Source organism: Anomaloglossus baeobatrachus, chromosome 6 (genome assembly GCF_048569485.1).
Source record: "Anomaloglossus baeobatrachus isolate aAnoBae1 chromosome 6, aAnoBae1.hap1, whole genome shotgun sequence".
NCBI classification, from domain to species: Eukaryota; Metazoa; Chordata; class Amphibia; order Anura; family Aromobatidae; genus Anomaloglossus; species Anomaloglossus baeobatrachus.
The window spans coordinates 183812406-183827589 of record NC_134358.1 but is presented as its reverse complement, the minus strand read 5'-3'; the positions used below and the strand labels follow the sequence as shown (position 1 = coordinate 183827589).

Below are 15184 nucleotides of genomic sequence, written 5' to 3'. Positions count from 1 at the left end.
TATATAGGGGAGCTGTGTGTAGGCTCATGCGGTATAAAGGGGGCTGTGTGAGGGCTCCTGCTGTATATAGGGGGTGTCAACATGCTTAATTCTGCTCAATGTTTAGTGATACATATAATATAATAATTATAATGATTTTATATTAATATTATTATTGAGCAGAATTAATTTCAGCCTATTGCTTTTGCCCGCCACACCAGTCGCAGTCTCTCATATTGGCCCCTCAGGAAAATTAGTTGCCCACCCCTGCTGTAGTGTGTGTGGAGGCCTTAAATACATGATCATTTTCTACCTCTAGGGGCCGTGCTCCCAGCTGAGAAGTGAATATCCTTGTATCTAGTGTAGACAATGCTGAAAGCAGCCTGGACCACCAGATTATATACTATATCAGACTACTAGAGACCTTGTGTACCCAATGTATTTAGCTCACAGAGCATTGCCTAGACTGAGTACCCCGGAGTCCACAAGAGCAGGGCAGTCTGAGCTACACAGCCTCTGAATGTCGGAGATTATTCTGATTCAGTGACAGCAATCACATCTTAACCATAGTGAGGAATTGAAACCTTCATCACGACAGAAAACCAGCGAACCTAATTAAAGTCAATGGGTTTCCCTCAAGTGTCGTTTTTCTCTGTCATGTGACAGATCTATCCTCTGCATGATTTTTTTTTTTCTGTTCCTTGAACAAAGCAAAAAATAAATGGCTTCCCTAACGAAGATGTGACCATTAGCCTCGCCTATAACCACACAATATTAGATTTTTCTGTGATCGTTATCTGAGCTCCTCAACAAATCACTGACCTCAGTACACGTCAGGCCCTGTTTTGACATGTCCCATTTCATTCTTTACCCCCTATGGCTGCCCTTTGGTGATTGGAAATGACTTTGCTTTTTTCAGCAGAGATTCGTCAGTAGGAAGTTGCATATATCAGTGTGACCTATGAGTACGTGGTAAGATATTTTTGGCTGCTTCTTATCATCAGGAAGTGTCACTCTGGTTCTGAGATCTAAACCTACTGGTAGAAGAAGCTCCGTAGCACTAAAGATGATGGAGGGAATTCCTAGACTATTCTATTGACTATATTGATGTGTTATCTGGACAAGGATCTATTCGGATAATGTCCAATGGTTTATATTTAGGATACAGTGGGGTTCGGGGTTTTTTTCACACTGAAATGGGCAAATCCTGATGGATTGTATAAGGATGGTATAAGATGGTTATCAAGCGCAATGAATGGCAAAGTTTTCAGTTTGCCGATTACAAATTTATTTGCAAACCACTGACACTCACTTGATAAACCTCTTCATAGGCCGTGTAGTCTCGTTCTGGCTTTCTAATTTTCTATAATATTTGGTAAATTTGCAGATAAATGCCATTAAAGGGAATCCGTCAGCAAGTTTTTGCTATGTAACCTGAAGACAGAACGAGATAAGTACTACAACAAAAATTTCAGCCATGTGTCACTTATCAGATTGCTTTACTTGAAGGTTATATCACGAGGTGATTATCACGCCCTGGACTACAAGGCCTGTGAGCAGTTTTATGACCACATCATCCTCCTCTGATAAGCAACTCACTGTCAATAGGCAATGTACACAGGAAGCTGTGGAGTGGGTGGGGTTAGCTTTCTGAGCTCTGCTGCATTATACTTCTAAGAATTCTGATTCTGTCACAACTGCTGCAGCTAAAAATATAAGTGATACATTGTTGGAATCGGGGTCTCTTGTTTCTACATTATGCTGCTCTCAAATGAGGTAGCAAAAACCTGGTGTCAGAATCCTTTTAATGGTAGAAATGTTCCCTCTATTCCTATTATTATAGAATTCTGACTCCTACTGTATTCTGAGATAGAGCATGGCTTGTCTGTTTCTAAACTGTTTCTCCCTATTCTCAGGGTATTTTCATCATAGACATTTGTGGCATATCTTTAGGTGTGATATGTGGAGATCCCAGAAGTAGAGTCCGATCGCTTGTTGTGCTTTTTTGTCATGCTTGTGGCTGTAAACAGGAGAAAAACTGCCTTAAATTTAAATCATTTCTGCAATAACTTTCATCATTCCATGTCTATTATTTATTTATTTTTTTTAATCACTTCTCAGCATTAATAATGCAACACCAGAAGGGAAAGTAGTGGAATTGTGAAAATTACAGGATTCATGAACAAAGTGATAGGCAAATGATTGAAAAACTGGAAACAAAATGTTCAAAATATCGCAATTTATTTAGCATTAATTGTCTGCTCCACGCACAGAAATACTCACATGGTTTGGCTGCTATCATTGAGGTTGATGGTTGTTTGATGAATATGCAGAAGCACTTACTGCAGTTGGGCATGCAAATCATCAAGATCCACTACTGTCAGCTTCCTTTGGCTTCACTGACCAATAATGGCCAAAATGTGCTCAAAGCGAGACCAATTCAGAGATGCTGCCGGCCATGGGAGCAAAATTAGGCCAAGCTAGCTGCTTACTGTCTTGCAAGTAACATGCAGTTTGGCGGCAGCGTGTTGAAAACCGTGTTGTAGTACACTTTGGTTAAATGACCATATTACTGGTTCCGTCACTAAATCAATCTAACACAGGGCTGTTAATTAGAGATGAGCTGTGTTCGATTCGAACCATTAGCCAATTTCAAATTCGAGTTGTTTTGGGCGATGTTCAAGTCGTTCGACGAACTCTAACGATTTGCTTCACGTTCGACAGTTCGATAACTGTTCGATCACCAAAAAGCGTAGCTAGTTACTAGCTGGCTTTTCTCTGTAATACTGTCAGTCACTGTTAATAATATTATCAAAATTCAGCGTAGAGTGTGCGGGGGGGACGGGGTTTAGATCAGTGGTGCTGAGTGCTGAATGAATGGCGATCACCATTTTTTTTTTTTTCCTTTTTCCTAACCACGCGTCCAGTGGGGCGGGGCCAGGCTGTCAGCCAATCACAGACACACACACACACACACACACCAAAGTGGATTTTTGCCAGACAAGCAAGGGCATGTTTCATTGGCTGTGCATGTCACATGTCCTTGCCCTATAAGACCCGGCCATTTTCCCAATCGCTGCCATTATCTCAGTGCTGCGGGCGAGTGTCAGTCACCGCTCCCGCTGCTGCTGTTGTGGGCGCTATAAAGTGCAATCTACACATCGGTTTAGGTAGGGATTAGGGACTACTTCTAATCTAGCCGTGAAAAGGGCTGAAATTACAACAGTTCATAGCTATTTTTGCTAGTCAGGTCTGTGCCAGCGCTGTGCAAGGGTTTTTCACAGCGTCTGTCGAAATCAGCTCAGGCAATTCCTTGGTGCATAGTATCAGTGTCTATGATAGTCAGTGACCTACCACTGCTGTCAAGAAAGCTACACCACCTCTCCATTTCTATTCACCAATTTTTAACTGTAGGTAGTCCAGGCAATTCTTTGGGGCATAGTATCAGTGTCTGTGATAGTCAGTGACCTACTACTGCTGTCAAGAAAGCTACACCACCTCTCCATTTCTGCTAGACAATTTTTAACTGCAACAAACAGTGTCCAATTTGTTCACAAACAAAATGAGTGGCAAAAGGCCAGATGCTAGTGGAAAGGGGAACAGGTGTGTTGGAAAGGGAAAAAAAGTTTGTGTCCATGTGGTAGGTGGTAAAGCAACAGTAACATCTGCTGAAGAAAGGCCATCTTCTAGCCGAAGACCATCTTCCAGCCAAAGTAAGATGTCTACTACTTTCCGTGGACAATCTGATATGATCCCTTTGTTACGGAAACTACCATTGCTACCAAAGGTAGATGAGGCACAAAAACCGCAGATGCTTGAATGGATCTCAAGTGCTCCATCAAGTGGCCTCTCCTCCATCTCAACTTCAACATCCCAAAGACTCCAGTCCTCTGAGTTGTCACCCCAATCACACTTGCTTTCTACCAGCTCTCAAGTCTCCACCCGCCCTGCAGAGTATGGGGTAACAGAGATGGTTGAGTTTGCAGAGCTATTCAGTCACACTATAGCCTGGGAATCAGAGGTCTGCTCCAAAGCTGCAGTGAGTCCAGACAAGGAAATGATCTGCACTGATGCCCAGAAGCTTTGCGAGTCAGATTCAGGCCCAGATGAAGAAAGTTCTGAGCATAATGTGGACCCTCATTCCCAAACTGTAACTCCTCTTGGTGGAGGCAATGAGGAGCATGCTGATGACAATGAGACTCGGATACCTGATTGGAATGACAACTTAAGTATTCAGTGAGGGCAGGAAGAGGTTGGCTCTGAGGATGAGGGGAGTGAAAACACAAAGGGTGATGATGAGGTTGTAGATCCCACTTACTGTCAACCCACAGGCAGTTGATGAGGTCAGCAGAGGAGGTGGAGGAGGATGCTACTGACGACGAGGTTAGGTTGCGCCTTCCTGGACAGAGACTGAGTACTGGAAGCACGTCAGCAACTGCATGCTCAGCCACAACTCTGCCTCTGAGCAGAAGGCGGGGTGGCTCTGCAGGTCGCATGGGCTCTAAGCCTTGCCTAGCCTAGTCCTTTTTTGACATTGCAAAGGATCACCCAACTCATGTCATCTGTAAGATTTGTCGCCAATCTCTAAGTAGAGGCCAAAAACTCACTAGTTTGAGTACTTGGTCCATGAACTGTCAAATGGATATGAAGCATAAGTCGCAGTGGAAAACCCACTGTGCTACAATGCGGCCTAGTGGAGCGGGCCAACCACCATCTGCTCCTTCAAGTGCATCCGTGTGCTCTTCATCCTCTGTGACTGTGGGGACAGCAGTCACACATGCTTTTGGACGCAGACCTTCCACCTCTTTACCCGCAACAGTCAGTGTGATTGGCAGGTCGTCAGTTGTTTTGGAAGTGGAAACAGCTGCTGGTATTGAGCTCTCTCAGACATCGAGAGCACCACCTTTGGATGAAGGCAACATTATGTCTCTGCCTGCACTTTCCTCACAGACCAGCAGTTTGCCAGGGACACCCTACTCCATGCCGTCTCAGCACAGCAGCCAGCCCTCGGTCCCTCAGATGTGGACAAGTAAAAGACCATTTCCTCCTAGCCATGACAAAGCTAAGAGGTTGACTTTCAGCATCTGCAAGCTGTTGGCTACAGAAATTCTGCCTTTCCACCTCGTGGACACACAGGATTTTCGAGACCTTCTGTCCGTCGCAGTGCCCCAGTACCAGATGCTCAGTCGCCACTACTTCTCCAAGAAAGGTGTGCCTGCGCTACACCAGCATGTCGCACACAACATCACCGCTTCCTTGAGAAACTGTGTGTGTGACAGGGTGCATTTCACCACAGATACTTGGACCAGTAAGCATGGACAGGGGCGTTACATGTCGTTGACTGGGCACTGGGTAACTATGGTGAGAGATGGAGAAGGGTCTGCTGTAGAAGTCTTGCCGTCCCCACGAGTTGTGCGTCAATCCTCTGTATGTAGAAGTTCCTCAACTGCTTCTGCTTCTTCCACCTCGTCTGGGTCCTCCACCTCCGCCCAAAGCCTGTCTGGTCAGGTCACCCGCGTAGTAACTGCGCACAAGGAATCCCGCACACCTCCTTACTATGCTGGCAGCAGAGCTCAACGGCATCAGGCGGTCTTTACATTGAAATGTCTGGGAAATGTGAGTCGCACAGCTGACGAGTTGTGGTCAGCTCTGGAGACAGAGTTTCAGTAATGGTTGTCTCCACTCAACCTGCAGCCAGGGAAGGCCGTGTGTGACAATGCTGCAAACCTGGGTGCGGCCCTTCGCCGGTGCAATGTGACACGTGCCTTGTATGGCTCACGTGTTGAACCTTGTTGTCCAGCAATTTTTTAACCCACTATCCCGGCCTACATGGTCTTCTGCAGAGGGCACGGTCACTATGTGCTTATTTCCACCATTCACACCCCGCAGCTGAATGACTTGCATCGCTCCAGAAGTCTTTCCGCCTGCCGGTTCACCGGCTGAAATGCGATGTGCCGACACGCTGGAATTCGACTCTCCACATGTTACAGTGACTGTGGCAGCACCGCCGAGCCCTGGTGCAATACGTTATGACGTATAGCCTGGGCCAACGAGATACAGAGGTGGGGCATATCACGTTGCTGGAGTGGTCTGAGATCAAGGACCTATGCACTCTTCTGCACAGTTTCGACATAGCGACGAAGATGTTTAGCGCTGACTATGCCATGAGTAGCATGTCAATCCAGTCATCTACATGCTGGAGCACACTCTAAACAGTATTCGGAGTCAGGTGGTGGGACAAGAGGAAGGGGAGGAAGTACAGGAGGATTTATATGCGAAAGGGATACCAAGATCTACAAGGCGGCAGGCATGGGACGGTGGGGGAGAGGGATTAACAAGGGCACATGCTAGCAGCCAAACTGTTGAGGAAGGTGCAGGACCCCAGGAAGAAATGGAGGACGAACTGGCGATGGGCATGGAAGACTCAGCAGATAAGGGAGACCTTGCTCACATTTCTGTTGTGCGAGGTTGGGGGGGGGAGGGCAGAGGACGGAAGCATGATTCCCACCTCGCCTCCACCAACACACCAAGGACTTGGTCCTCCTGGATGCGCAAGACACATGAGCGCCTTCTTGCTGCACTACCTACAACATGACCCTCGGATTGTCAGACTTCGAAGTAATGCTGACTACTGGGTTGCCACACTCTTAGATCCCCGGTACAAGTCAAAATTTGGCAAAATAATTCCTGCCATAGAAAGGGACGCACATATGCAGGATTATGAGCAGAAGCTGTTACACAATTGTGATTGTGCACCACTGGTGTTTAATGGAAAAGCCAGAGTGAATCTCACAGTTGTAACTTGCCAACCATGGGACTGTCAAGTCGTCATCACTCAAACCGTACCAGCAACACTGTATCTGGTGGTAACAGCAATTTTATGGAATAGTTTCATGAATTTTTTTAGACCATCCTTTGCAAGGCCACAAGGCACAAGAAGTCTTACACATAGTCAACGCCTGCAGAGGATGATACAGGAGTATCTCCAAGTGAATATTGATGCCATGACTCTGCAACAGGAGCCTTGCTCATTTTGGGCTTCCAATATGGAAATATGGCCTGAGCTCGCCACTTACGCTTTGGAGATCTTGTCGTGTCCAGCTGCCAGCGTTGTCTCTGAACATGTCTTCAGTGCTCCTGGGTGTGTGCTGACAGATAAGCGCACGTGTCTGTCCAGTGACAATGTGGACAGACTAACGTTCATCAATATGAACAAGTCATGGATCCGCAAGGACTTTTCTACCCCTGTGTCATCCTGGGAAGAGTAAAGGCTTGTGTATTTTTTATTGTGCTTCACGCAAATCAACATGTCAAGTTTGCAACTGTGGGACAATTGATGCCACTTAAGTGGTGTCTGTGGCTCAATATTTTGAAAAAATGGAGACTCTTGTTGGAGTCCCCTTGCTGTGTTTTACATGATTTTAGAAGGGCATGACATGCCTATATCTGTGTCTTCTCCTCCTTTTACTCGTCCAGCTCTTATTCTTTCAGCATGAGTATATGTACTTGTCACTTTTCCATGTGTTTGTGGTGTCTTGTGAGTTGTTTGTCACCTTTTCGACACCTTAGAAGGTGTTTTCTATGTGTTTGTGTTTGCCTGCCATTGTTTTCAATGGGGTTCGAAGGTGTTCGACGAACACCCCCCCGCCGTTTGACGAACCGAACTTGAACTCTAACACAAGGGGGGTGGCTCATCTTAATGTACTTAGAATTAAGAACAGAGGGAGTCCGGCTTCTAGACTTTATGCCACCCCACACCTTAATCCCGGTAGAAGAACCGGTGTGACATTCCCCCTTATGAAGGCCTCTTTATGGTGGTGCCCCCCTGGGGTCAATCAAAGAATGGTGCATAGTGATCCATTCTGTGCTGCAAGTGAAAGTAGACGTCATATATATGAAGCCTATGGCATCAGTGTCTACATAAATCACCCTGATGCTAAGCTTCCATGAGATGACATTATTCCATTATTGACACTGTGAAATTGGGGTTAGTACTGTTATATAAGGTCTTATGGTGGCCACAAAGCCTGTAGGGTCTCTAATCCATGACTGTATTAAAATATATTTAGGTTATGGTGATCAGTGGGATTAGTTTTCTATTGCTATTTTTAAGTATTTTACATTGATGGCTAAAAATCCATCAGTGAGACAGTGGGACTAAAATGTGCTCATAGATTGTAACTAGTGTCTGTCTTCTGTCATGTAAATCCTTTAGATGTGCATTACTTGTCTAGAGAGGTTCAATGAGAGTATTTGTCATTAATTCAAAGTATAGAATTTGTTTATTTTTCTTATCTGCAGACAAAAGTTGCCATTTGTTTCACTTTAAAAGTAAATGCTATAGTATACAGAATATTCCACACTAAGTAAAGAAGAAACCAAAAAGTGACACTTGCAGTACATGTATTTTAGTCCCAATGTATTCTTGTGCCAAATGGGACCTCATTACCTTTTTTGATGGGTTCTTATTGCAATGACAATAAATAAAGTGAGGTATTGGTCCATATTTTGGCCAAAATACACAAGCTCCGTAACCCAACGTCAAGGGTCCCCACGCTTACAAGGATGCAGCAGGCCGCCTATGATAAAAGGCGGGGGTAACACAAGTGCAGAATACCGATAAGACAACCACTCTCTGCCTACCATTTCATGGAGGGGGTGGGTGCTGGTATTAGACATGCACATAGATGAGGTTTTCATAGGGCGTGAAGCTCATCTGTGTGCATGTTATTTGAATGTATTGTGGGGACCCTTGATGGTTGGTTACGAGCTTGCGTATTTTGGCCAAAATATGGACCAATACTTATCATTTTATATCATTTTTTTTATCGCACATTTTTTCATTTCTATGCAGGATGCAGCCAGGCCCTTTTGGGGTGTCTGTACTGTGGGGTGCACTTATATAGTGCGGAGCAGCCCACCTGATCTAATAGAAGGGCAGCATCAATAGGCTGTAAGCCAGACACTGTGCATCACACATACCTGTGTGACTATTGCTCTATGAATACCTCATCTGTGTGCATGTCTAAAGCCCTGTGCGCACTAAAAAAAGGAATTTTCTTAAATTTCCGCAGGCTCTGAAAGATTTCCGCACCCGCGGAAATAAACTAAAAAAAAACCTCATCGAAATCCGCATGCGTTTTGGTGCAGTTTTTCCGCAGATTGGTATGTGTTTTAATTCATTCACTGCAATAAAGCACATTGAAAAAAAAAAAGGTCATTTACTTCTAAGATAGATAATAGATAGATAGATAGATAGATAGATAGATAGATAGATAATCAATAGAGTGACAGGTCAATCAATAGAGTCCCTGTGAGGACACACTGCAGTTCTCAGGAGCGAAAGTGTGTTCACATTACCGACCGCGAGAAATGACCTGTGGTTACCCCTGCAGTCTCGTTACGAGGCTGCATTAAGTACAATGTGTCAGACGTGGCTGCAGCAGTCTGCAAGCATCGTGGGACCTGCGTGGGTTACGGCGGAGCGGTGTCGGGAGGGGTTAATAAAGGGGCGAAAGAGGGGCTTTTTTGCTATTTTATTTAAAATAAAGGATTTTTCTGTGTGTGTGTGTGTGTGTGTGTGTGTGTGTGTGTGTGTGTGTGTGTGTGTGTGTGTGTGTGTTTATTCACTTTACTTACGGGTTAATCATGTAAGCTGTATCATAGACGCTGCCATGACTAAGCCTGGACTTAAGGCTTAAGCAGTGATCCGCTGACATTAACTCATTATTACCTTGATTGACACCGCACCACGGCAATCTGGAAGAGCCGGGGACACGCCGGGACTGTCGCATAATGGATGTGACACTCCCGGGGCAGCTGCGGGCTGATATTCTTGGCTGTGGGAGGGGTGGGGCGCATTAACCCTGGCCCTCGCCCTCCCCAGCCTGAGAATACCGGGCCGCCGCTGTGTGTTTACCTCGGCTGGACAGTAAAAATACGGCGGAGCCCACTTTTTGTTTTTTTTATTTTTAATATGTACGTTTGATTTCTATGTGTATTCTATATGTCTGTGTGTGAGTGTGATCTGTGTGTTTACTCTGCTCAGCTTCCTCTTCCTGTCATAATGACATCACAGTGATAAACATTATGTCCCGAAAACGCGAAATCCCGGAGGGAATAACGTAGGAAAACTCAATGAAACGCATAGAATTTGCTACCTGCGTTATTCCCTGCGGGATTTCACGATTACATTGCAGTCAATGGAGTGCAATGCCGCAGCTACCTGTGGAAAAGAAGTGACATGCAATTGTTTTTGCTGCGGGAATCCCGCAGCAAAACATGCAGCTGTCAAATTCCGCCTAGTGCGCACAGCATTTTTTTTCCCATAGGTTTGCTGGTGAATCACTGCAGAGATGTTATGAACATTTTCTGCAGCGAAACATGCAGCAAATCCGCGGGTAATCCGCGGAAAATTCCATGTAGTGCGCACAAGGCCTAATAGTAGCAACCACCCCCTTCATGATATGGTAGGTTATGAGTGGTGGTCTTATCGGTATCCTGCACCTGTGTTGCCCCCGCCTTTACCATAAGGGGTCGGCTGCATTCTCCTTGTGCATTTGCCGTTTGACCCTTGATGGTTGATGGCTGTTTTTGATGAGTTGGGTTTTTTTTCCACTGCTTTTGAATTTATGTCCTATTCCCTGAATGGGTTCTTATTGCAACTCTGAGGCTGTGTTCACACAATGCGTTTTTGTAACATTTTTTTTCTGCTGACAAAATCTGTGCTCCTGGCAGTAAAGAATCTGCTTTACAAAATGTGTAATTTATCTACAGTACATGTTTAAAAAATGTTAGTTTTAACAACAAATACTTTTTTTTTTAATTAAGCGTTTTGGCTTTTCCTCATTGTTTTGTTTTCTATATTGAAAAAATGCTGCAAAGACTATGAAAAATCTGACCTGCTGATAAGAAAAAAGAAAAAAGTTGCAGTTTTCCAATTCAGTCAGGGAAAAAAAAGCAATAGTGTGCATGAGACAAAAAGAAAGTAGTGACCCCTAAAATGTGTTCATTCTTGGGCATCTTTTCGTGCACTTGATAATGATCTTCTATCTTTCAGGTAATTGTATCTCTTGGGATTATTATCTACAAAGCTCTGGACTATGGCTTGAAAGAAAATGAGGAGCGGGAGCTGTGTCCTCCCCTGGAGCATCTCATAGATAACATGACTAATGTGGATGAAACGGACGTCAGCAATGATGAAGGATATGATGCTCTGGATGAAGAAGAGGACGATGCCAATGAAAAGGAGACTCCAGCCTTCCGACATTCATACAAGAACGTCATGAAGGTAATACTGTTTGTTGTAATGTTGACAGTTTTCTCAGGTCTGTGAATATCGTGAAATGCTTGCCCAATTCCCCCCCCCAAAAAAACAAAAACAAAAAACCCTTACAAATTACTATCCTGGGCTTAAGCCCCTTAAGCCCCTGTCACACACAGCGAGATCGCTGAAACATCACAGGTTTTATGACGTATCAGCGACCTCGCCAGCGATATCGCTGTGTATGAAAAGCAGCAGCGAGCGGGCCCCTGCTGCGAGGTCGCTGACCGTGACAAAACGATCAGGACCATTTTTTGCTCGTTGGTCTCCCGCTGTGCAGCACGCATCGGTGTGTTTGACGGTGGGAGACCAACAAGCGGACTGATTACTGGAGGAATCTCCAGTAATGCCAGGCCTGGATTCAGTTACCTGCATTGCTCTCTGGAGCTCAGGTGAGAGCTCCGGTGTGCAGCCTAGACTGCACCGCGAGCGTCGAGGGATTGCTTCCCCGGCGATTGCAGTTCAGTTCATGACAGCTGAAGACATGCCGGGCTGATCTCCAGTGCTCTCACCTGAACTCCGGTTTGCACCCCGGTCTGTCCACAGCTGTTATGAACTGAACCGCAATCGCCGGGGAATCAATCACTCGGTGCTCGCGGTGCAGTCCTGCAAACTCTGAGATCAGACCAGGCTGCACCTGAGAGCTCGAGTGCAATGCAGGTAACTGAATCCAGGCCTGGCATTACAGGAGATTCCTCCGGTAGCCAGCAGGGAGCTATCGTTTACACGGGTGGCTGGTGGCTGATCTCTGTGGAGATCTGCCTGATTGACAGCTCACCAGCGACCATGTAGCGATGTTCCAGCGATCCCTACCAGGTCGGATCGCTGGTGCGTCGCTACGTGTAACGGGACCCTTAGGTTACATATTGTAAGATTTGAACTAGCTGCATTTTCAATTACCAATTTACCTTTGCTTTCGAAATGTGAGGTTATAGGACTAGAAGTGTGTGACCCTGTGCAGTCATGTATAGCGTGTAAAGATGACAATATATTAATAAATATCTGCCTCTATTATACACCCTGTTACTTAAAGCACAAGAAAAAAACTCCTAAAAAAATACAAGTTTCCTGATGAGCTGATAATGAGAGTTATCCTTGTTAGGACCACATACAACCCGTGGATCACTTGAAATCAGGGGTTTACATAGAAATCATGGGGCCCCATAGCAAGAGGCTGGATTTGATAACCTTCGCCCGCTCCCTAAAATTGTATTTATTTTATCAGGTTTTTAAAGGAATCTGTCCACGTGACACTAAATAGCCATTATACAATGCTCTTTAGAAATTCTGGCATGGGTCAGGCTCAATTTAATACTGTAAACCCTATTATTGACCTCTGGTTTCTGAATGGATAATTCTCACTTTACACGTAATGCTGTATAATTGCTTTAGTCTTATTTTATTATTCTTGGCTGTTAATGTAGAAGTCGTATTGCAGCCATGGAAACCAGACATAAGTCGTCTTCTAGGTGTCGGCGTTTGTCTGTATCTATAGTAGCATTATTAGTGACTCGCGTGAATTATACATGAGGTGTCATTAGCATCAGATCTCAGGACGCGGGATTCACAATTTCCTCCGCTGCCCCAAGTCTTAAATGATCTCCATTAGAACATATACAGGCTCGTCGTCAAGACGTAGCGCGAATATTTCACTTCAAGAATTGACAATCTGTTCTCACCCCTTGTGGCTGACTTTTATGATCCTTTACTCCCTTTCTTGGAGTTGTTTCGATAGCTACCTCACTCTGAACCTCAGTCTATATTCCTGCACCCCATGTCTGATTTTCAGGGTGTAATGTTTATTTTAACATTGTTTTTCAGATCTTATTATCCATTACCTTCACAGCAGGACTGTTCATTTTCATTATGTCTCATCAAGGTCATCTTTATTATTTTATTGTTCATGATTAGTCATTTCTTTGATTACTGGGGCTTATGTCATCCTGTTTATGTGCACCCCTTATCATAATATATTTGCATCCCTTACCATATTATATGTGCACCCCTTACCATATTATGTGTGCTCCCCTTACCATATTATATGTGCACCCCTTACCATATTGTGTGCTCCCCTTACCATATTATATGTGCACCCCTTACCATATTATGTGTGCACCCCTTACCATGTTATATGTGCACCCCTTACCATATTATGTGTGCACCCCTTACCATATTATGTGTGCACCCCTTACCGTATTATGTGTGCACCCCTTACCATATTATATGTGCACCCCTTACCATATTATGTGTGCCCCCTTACCATATTATGTGTGCCTCCCTTACCATATTATATGTGCACCCCTTACCATATTATGTGTGCACCCCTTACCATGTTATATGTGCACCCCTTACCATATTATGTGTGCACCCCTTACCATATTATGTGTGCACCCCTTACCATATTATGTGTGCACCCCTTACCATATTATATGTGCACCCCTTACCATATTATATGTGCACCCCTTACCATATTATATGTGCACCCCTTACCATATTATGTGTGCACCCCTTACCATATTATATGTGCACCCCTTACCATATTATATGTGCACCCCTTACCATATTATGTGTGCACCCCTTACCATATTATATGTGCACCCCTTACCATATTATGTGTGCACCCCTTACCATATTATATGTGCACCCCTTACCATATTATATGTGCACCCCTTACCATATTATATGTGCACCCCTTACCATATTATATGTGCACCCCTTACCATATTATATGTGCACCCCTTACTATATTATGTGTGCACCCCTTACCATATTGTGTGTGCACCCCTTACCATATTATATGTGCACCCCTTACCATATTATGTGTGCACCCCTTACCATATTATGTGTGCACCCCTTACCATATTATGTGTGCCCCCTTACCATATTATGTGTGCCTCCCTTACCATATTATGTGTGCACCCCTTACCATATTATATGTGCACCCCTTACCATATTATGTGTGCACCCCTTACCATATTATGTGTGCACCCCTTACCATATTATATGTGCACCCCTTACCATATTATATGTGCACCCCTTACCATATTATATGTGCACCCCTTACTATATTATGTGTGCACCCCTTACCATATTGTGTGTGCACCCCTTACCATATTATATGTGCACCCCTTACCATATTATGTGTGCACCCCTTACCATATTATGTGTGCACCCCTTACCATATTATGTGTGCCCCCTTACCATATTATGTGTGCCTCCCTTACCATATTATGTGTGCACCCCTTACCATATTATATGTGCACCCCTTACCATATTATATGTGCACCCCTTACCATATTATGTGTGCACCCCTTACCATATTATATGTGCACCCCTTACCATATTATGTGTGCACCCCTTACCATATTATGTGTGCACCCCTTACCATATTATGTGTGCACCCCTTACCATATTATATGTGCACCCCTTACCATATTATATGTGCACCCCTTACCATATTATGTGTGCACCCCTTACCATATTATATGTGCATCCCTTACCATATTATGTGTGCATCCCTTACCATGTTATATGTGCACCCCTTACCATATTATATGTGCCCCCCTTACCATATTATGTGTGCCCCCCTTACCATATTGTGTGCCTCCCTTACCATATTATGTGTGCTCCCCTTACCATGTTACATGTGCACCCCTTACCATATTATATGTGCTCCCCTTACCATATTATATGTGCTCCCCTTACCATATTATGTGTGCTCCCCTTACCATATTATATGTGCTCCCCTTACCATATTATATGTGCTCCCCTTACCATATTATATGTGCTCCCCTTACCATATTATGTGTGCTACCCTTACCATATTATGTGTGCCCCCCTTACCATATTGTGTGCCTCCCTTACCATATTATGTGTGCTCCC

General features: G+C 44.5%; 1 protein-coding gene across 4 annotated transcripts in view; it reads left to right on the top strand.

The window, feature by feature from the left end:
* SPIRE1 (spire type actin nucleation factor 1) overlaps window positions 1-15184 on the top strand; it is a 265068-nt gene that overhangs the window by 135715 nt on the left and 114169 nt on the right. For all 4 annotated transcript variants that reach the window (XM_075314570.1, XM_075314572.1, XM_075314571.1 and 1 more), the window contains exon 3: window positions 11039-11269. In XM_075314570.1, coding sequence (XP_075170685.1) covers window positions 11039-11269 — 231 coding nt within the window. The remainder of the gene's footprint in view (window positions 1-11038; window positions 11270-15184) is intronic.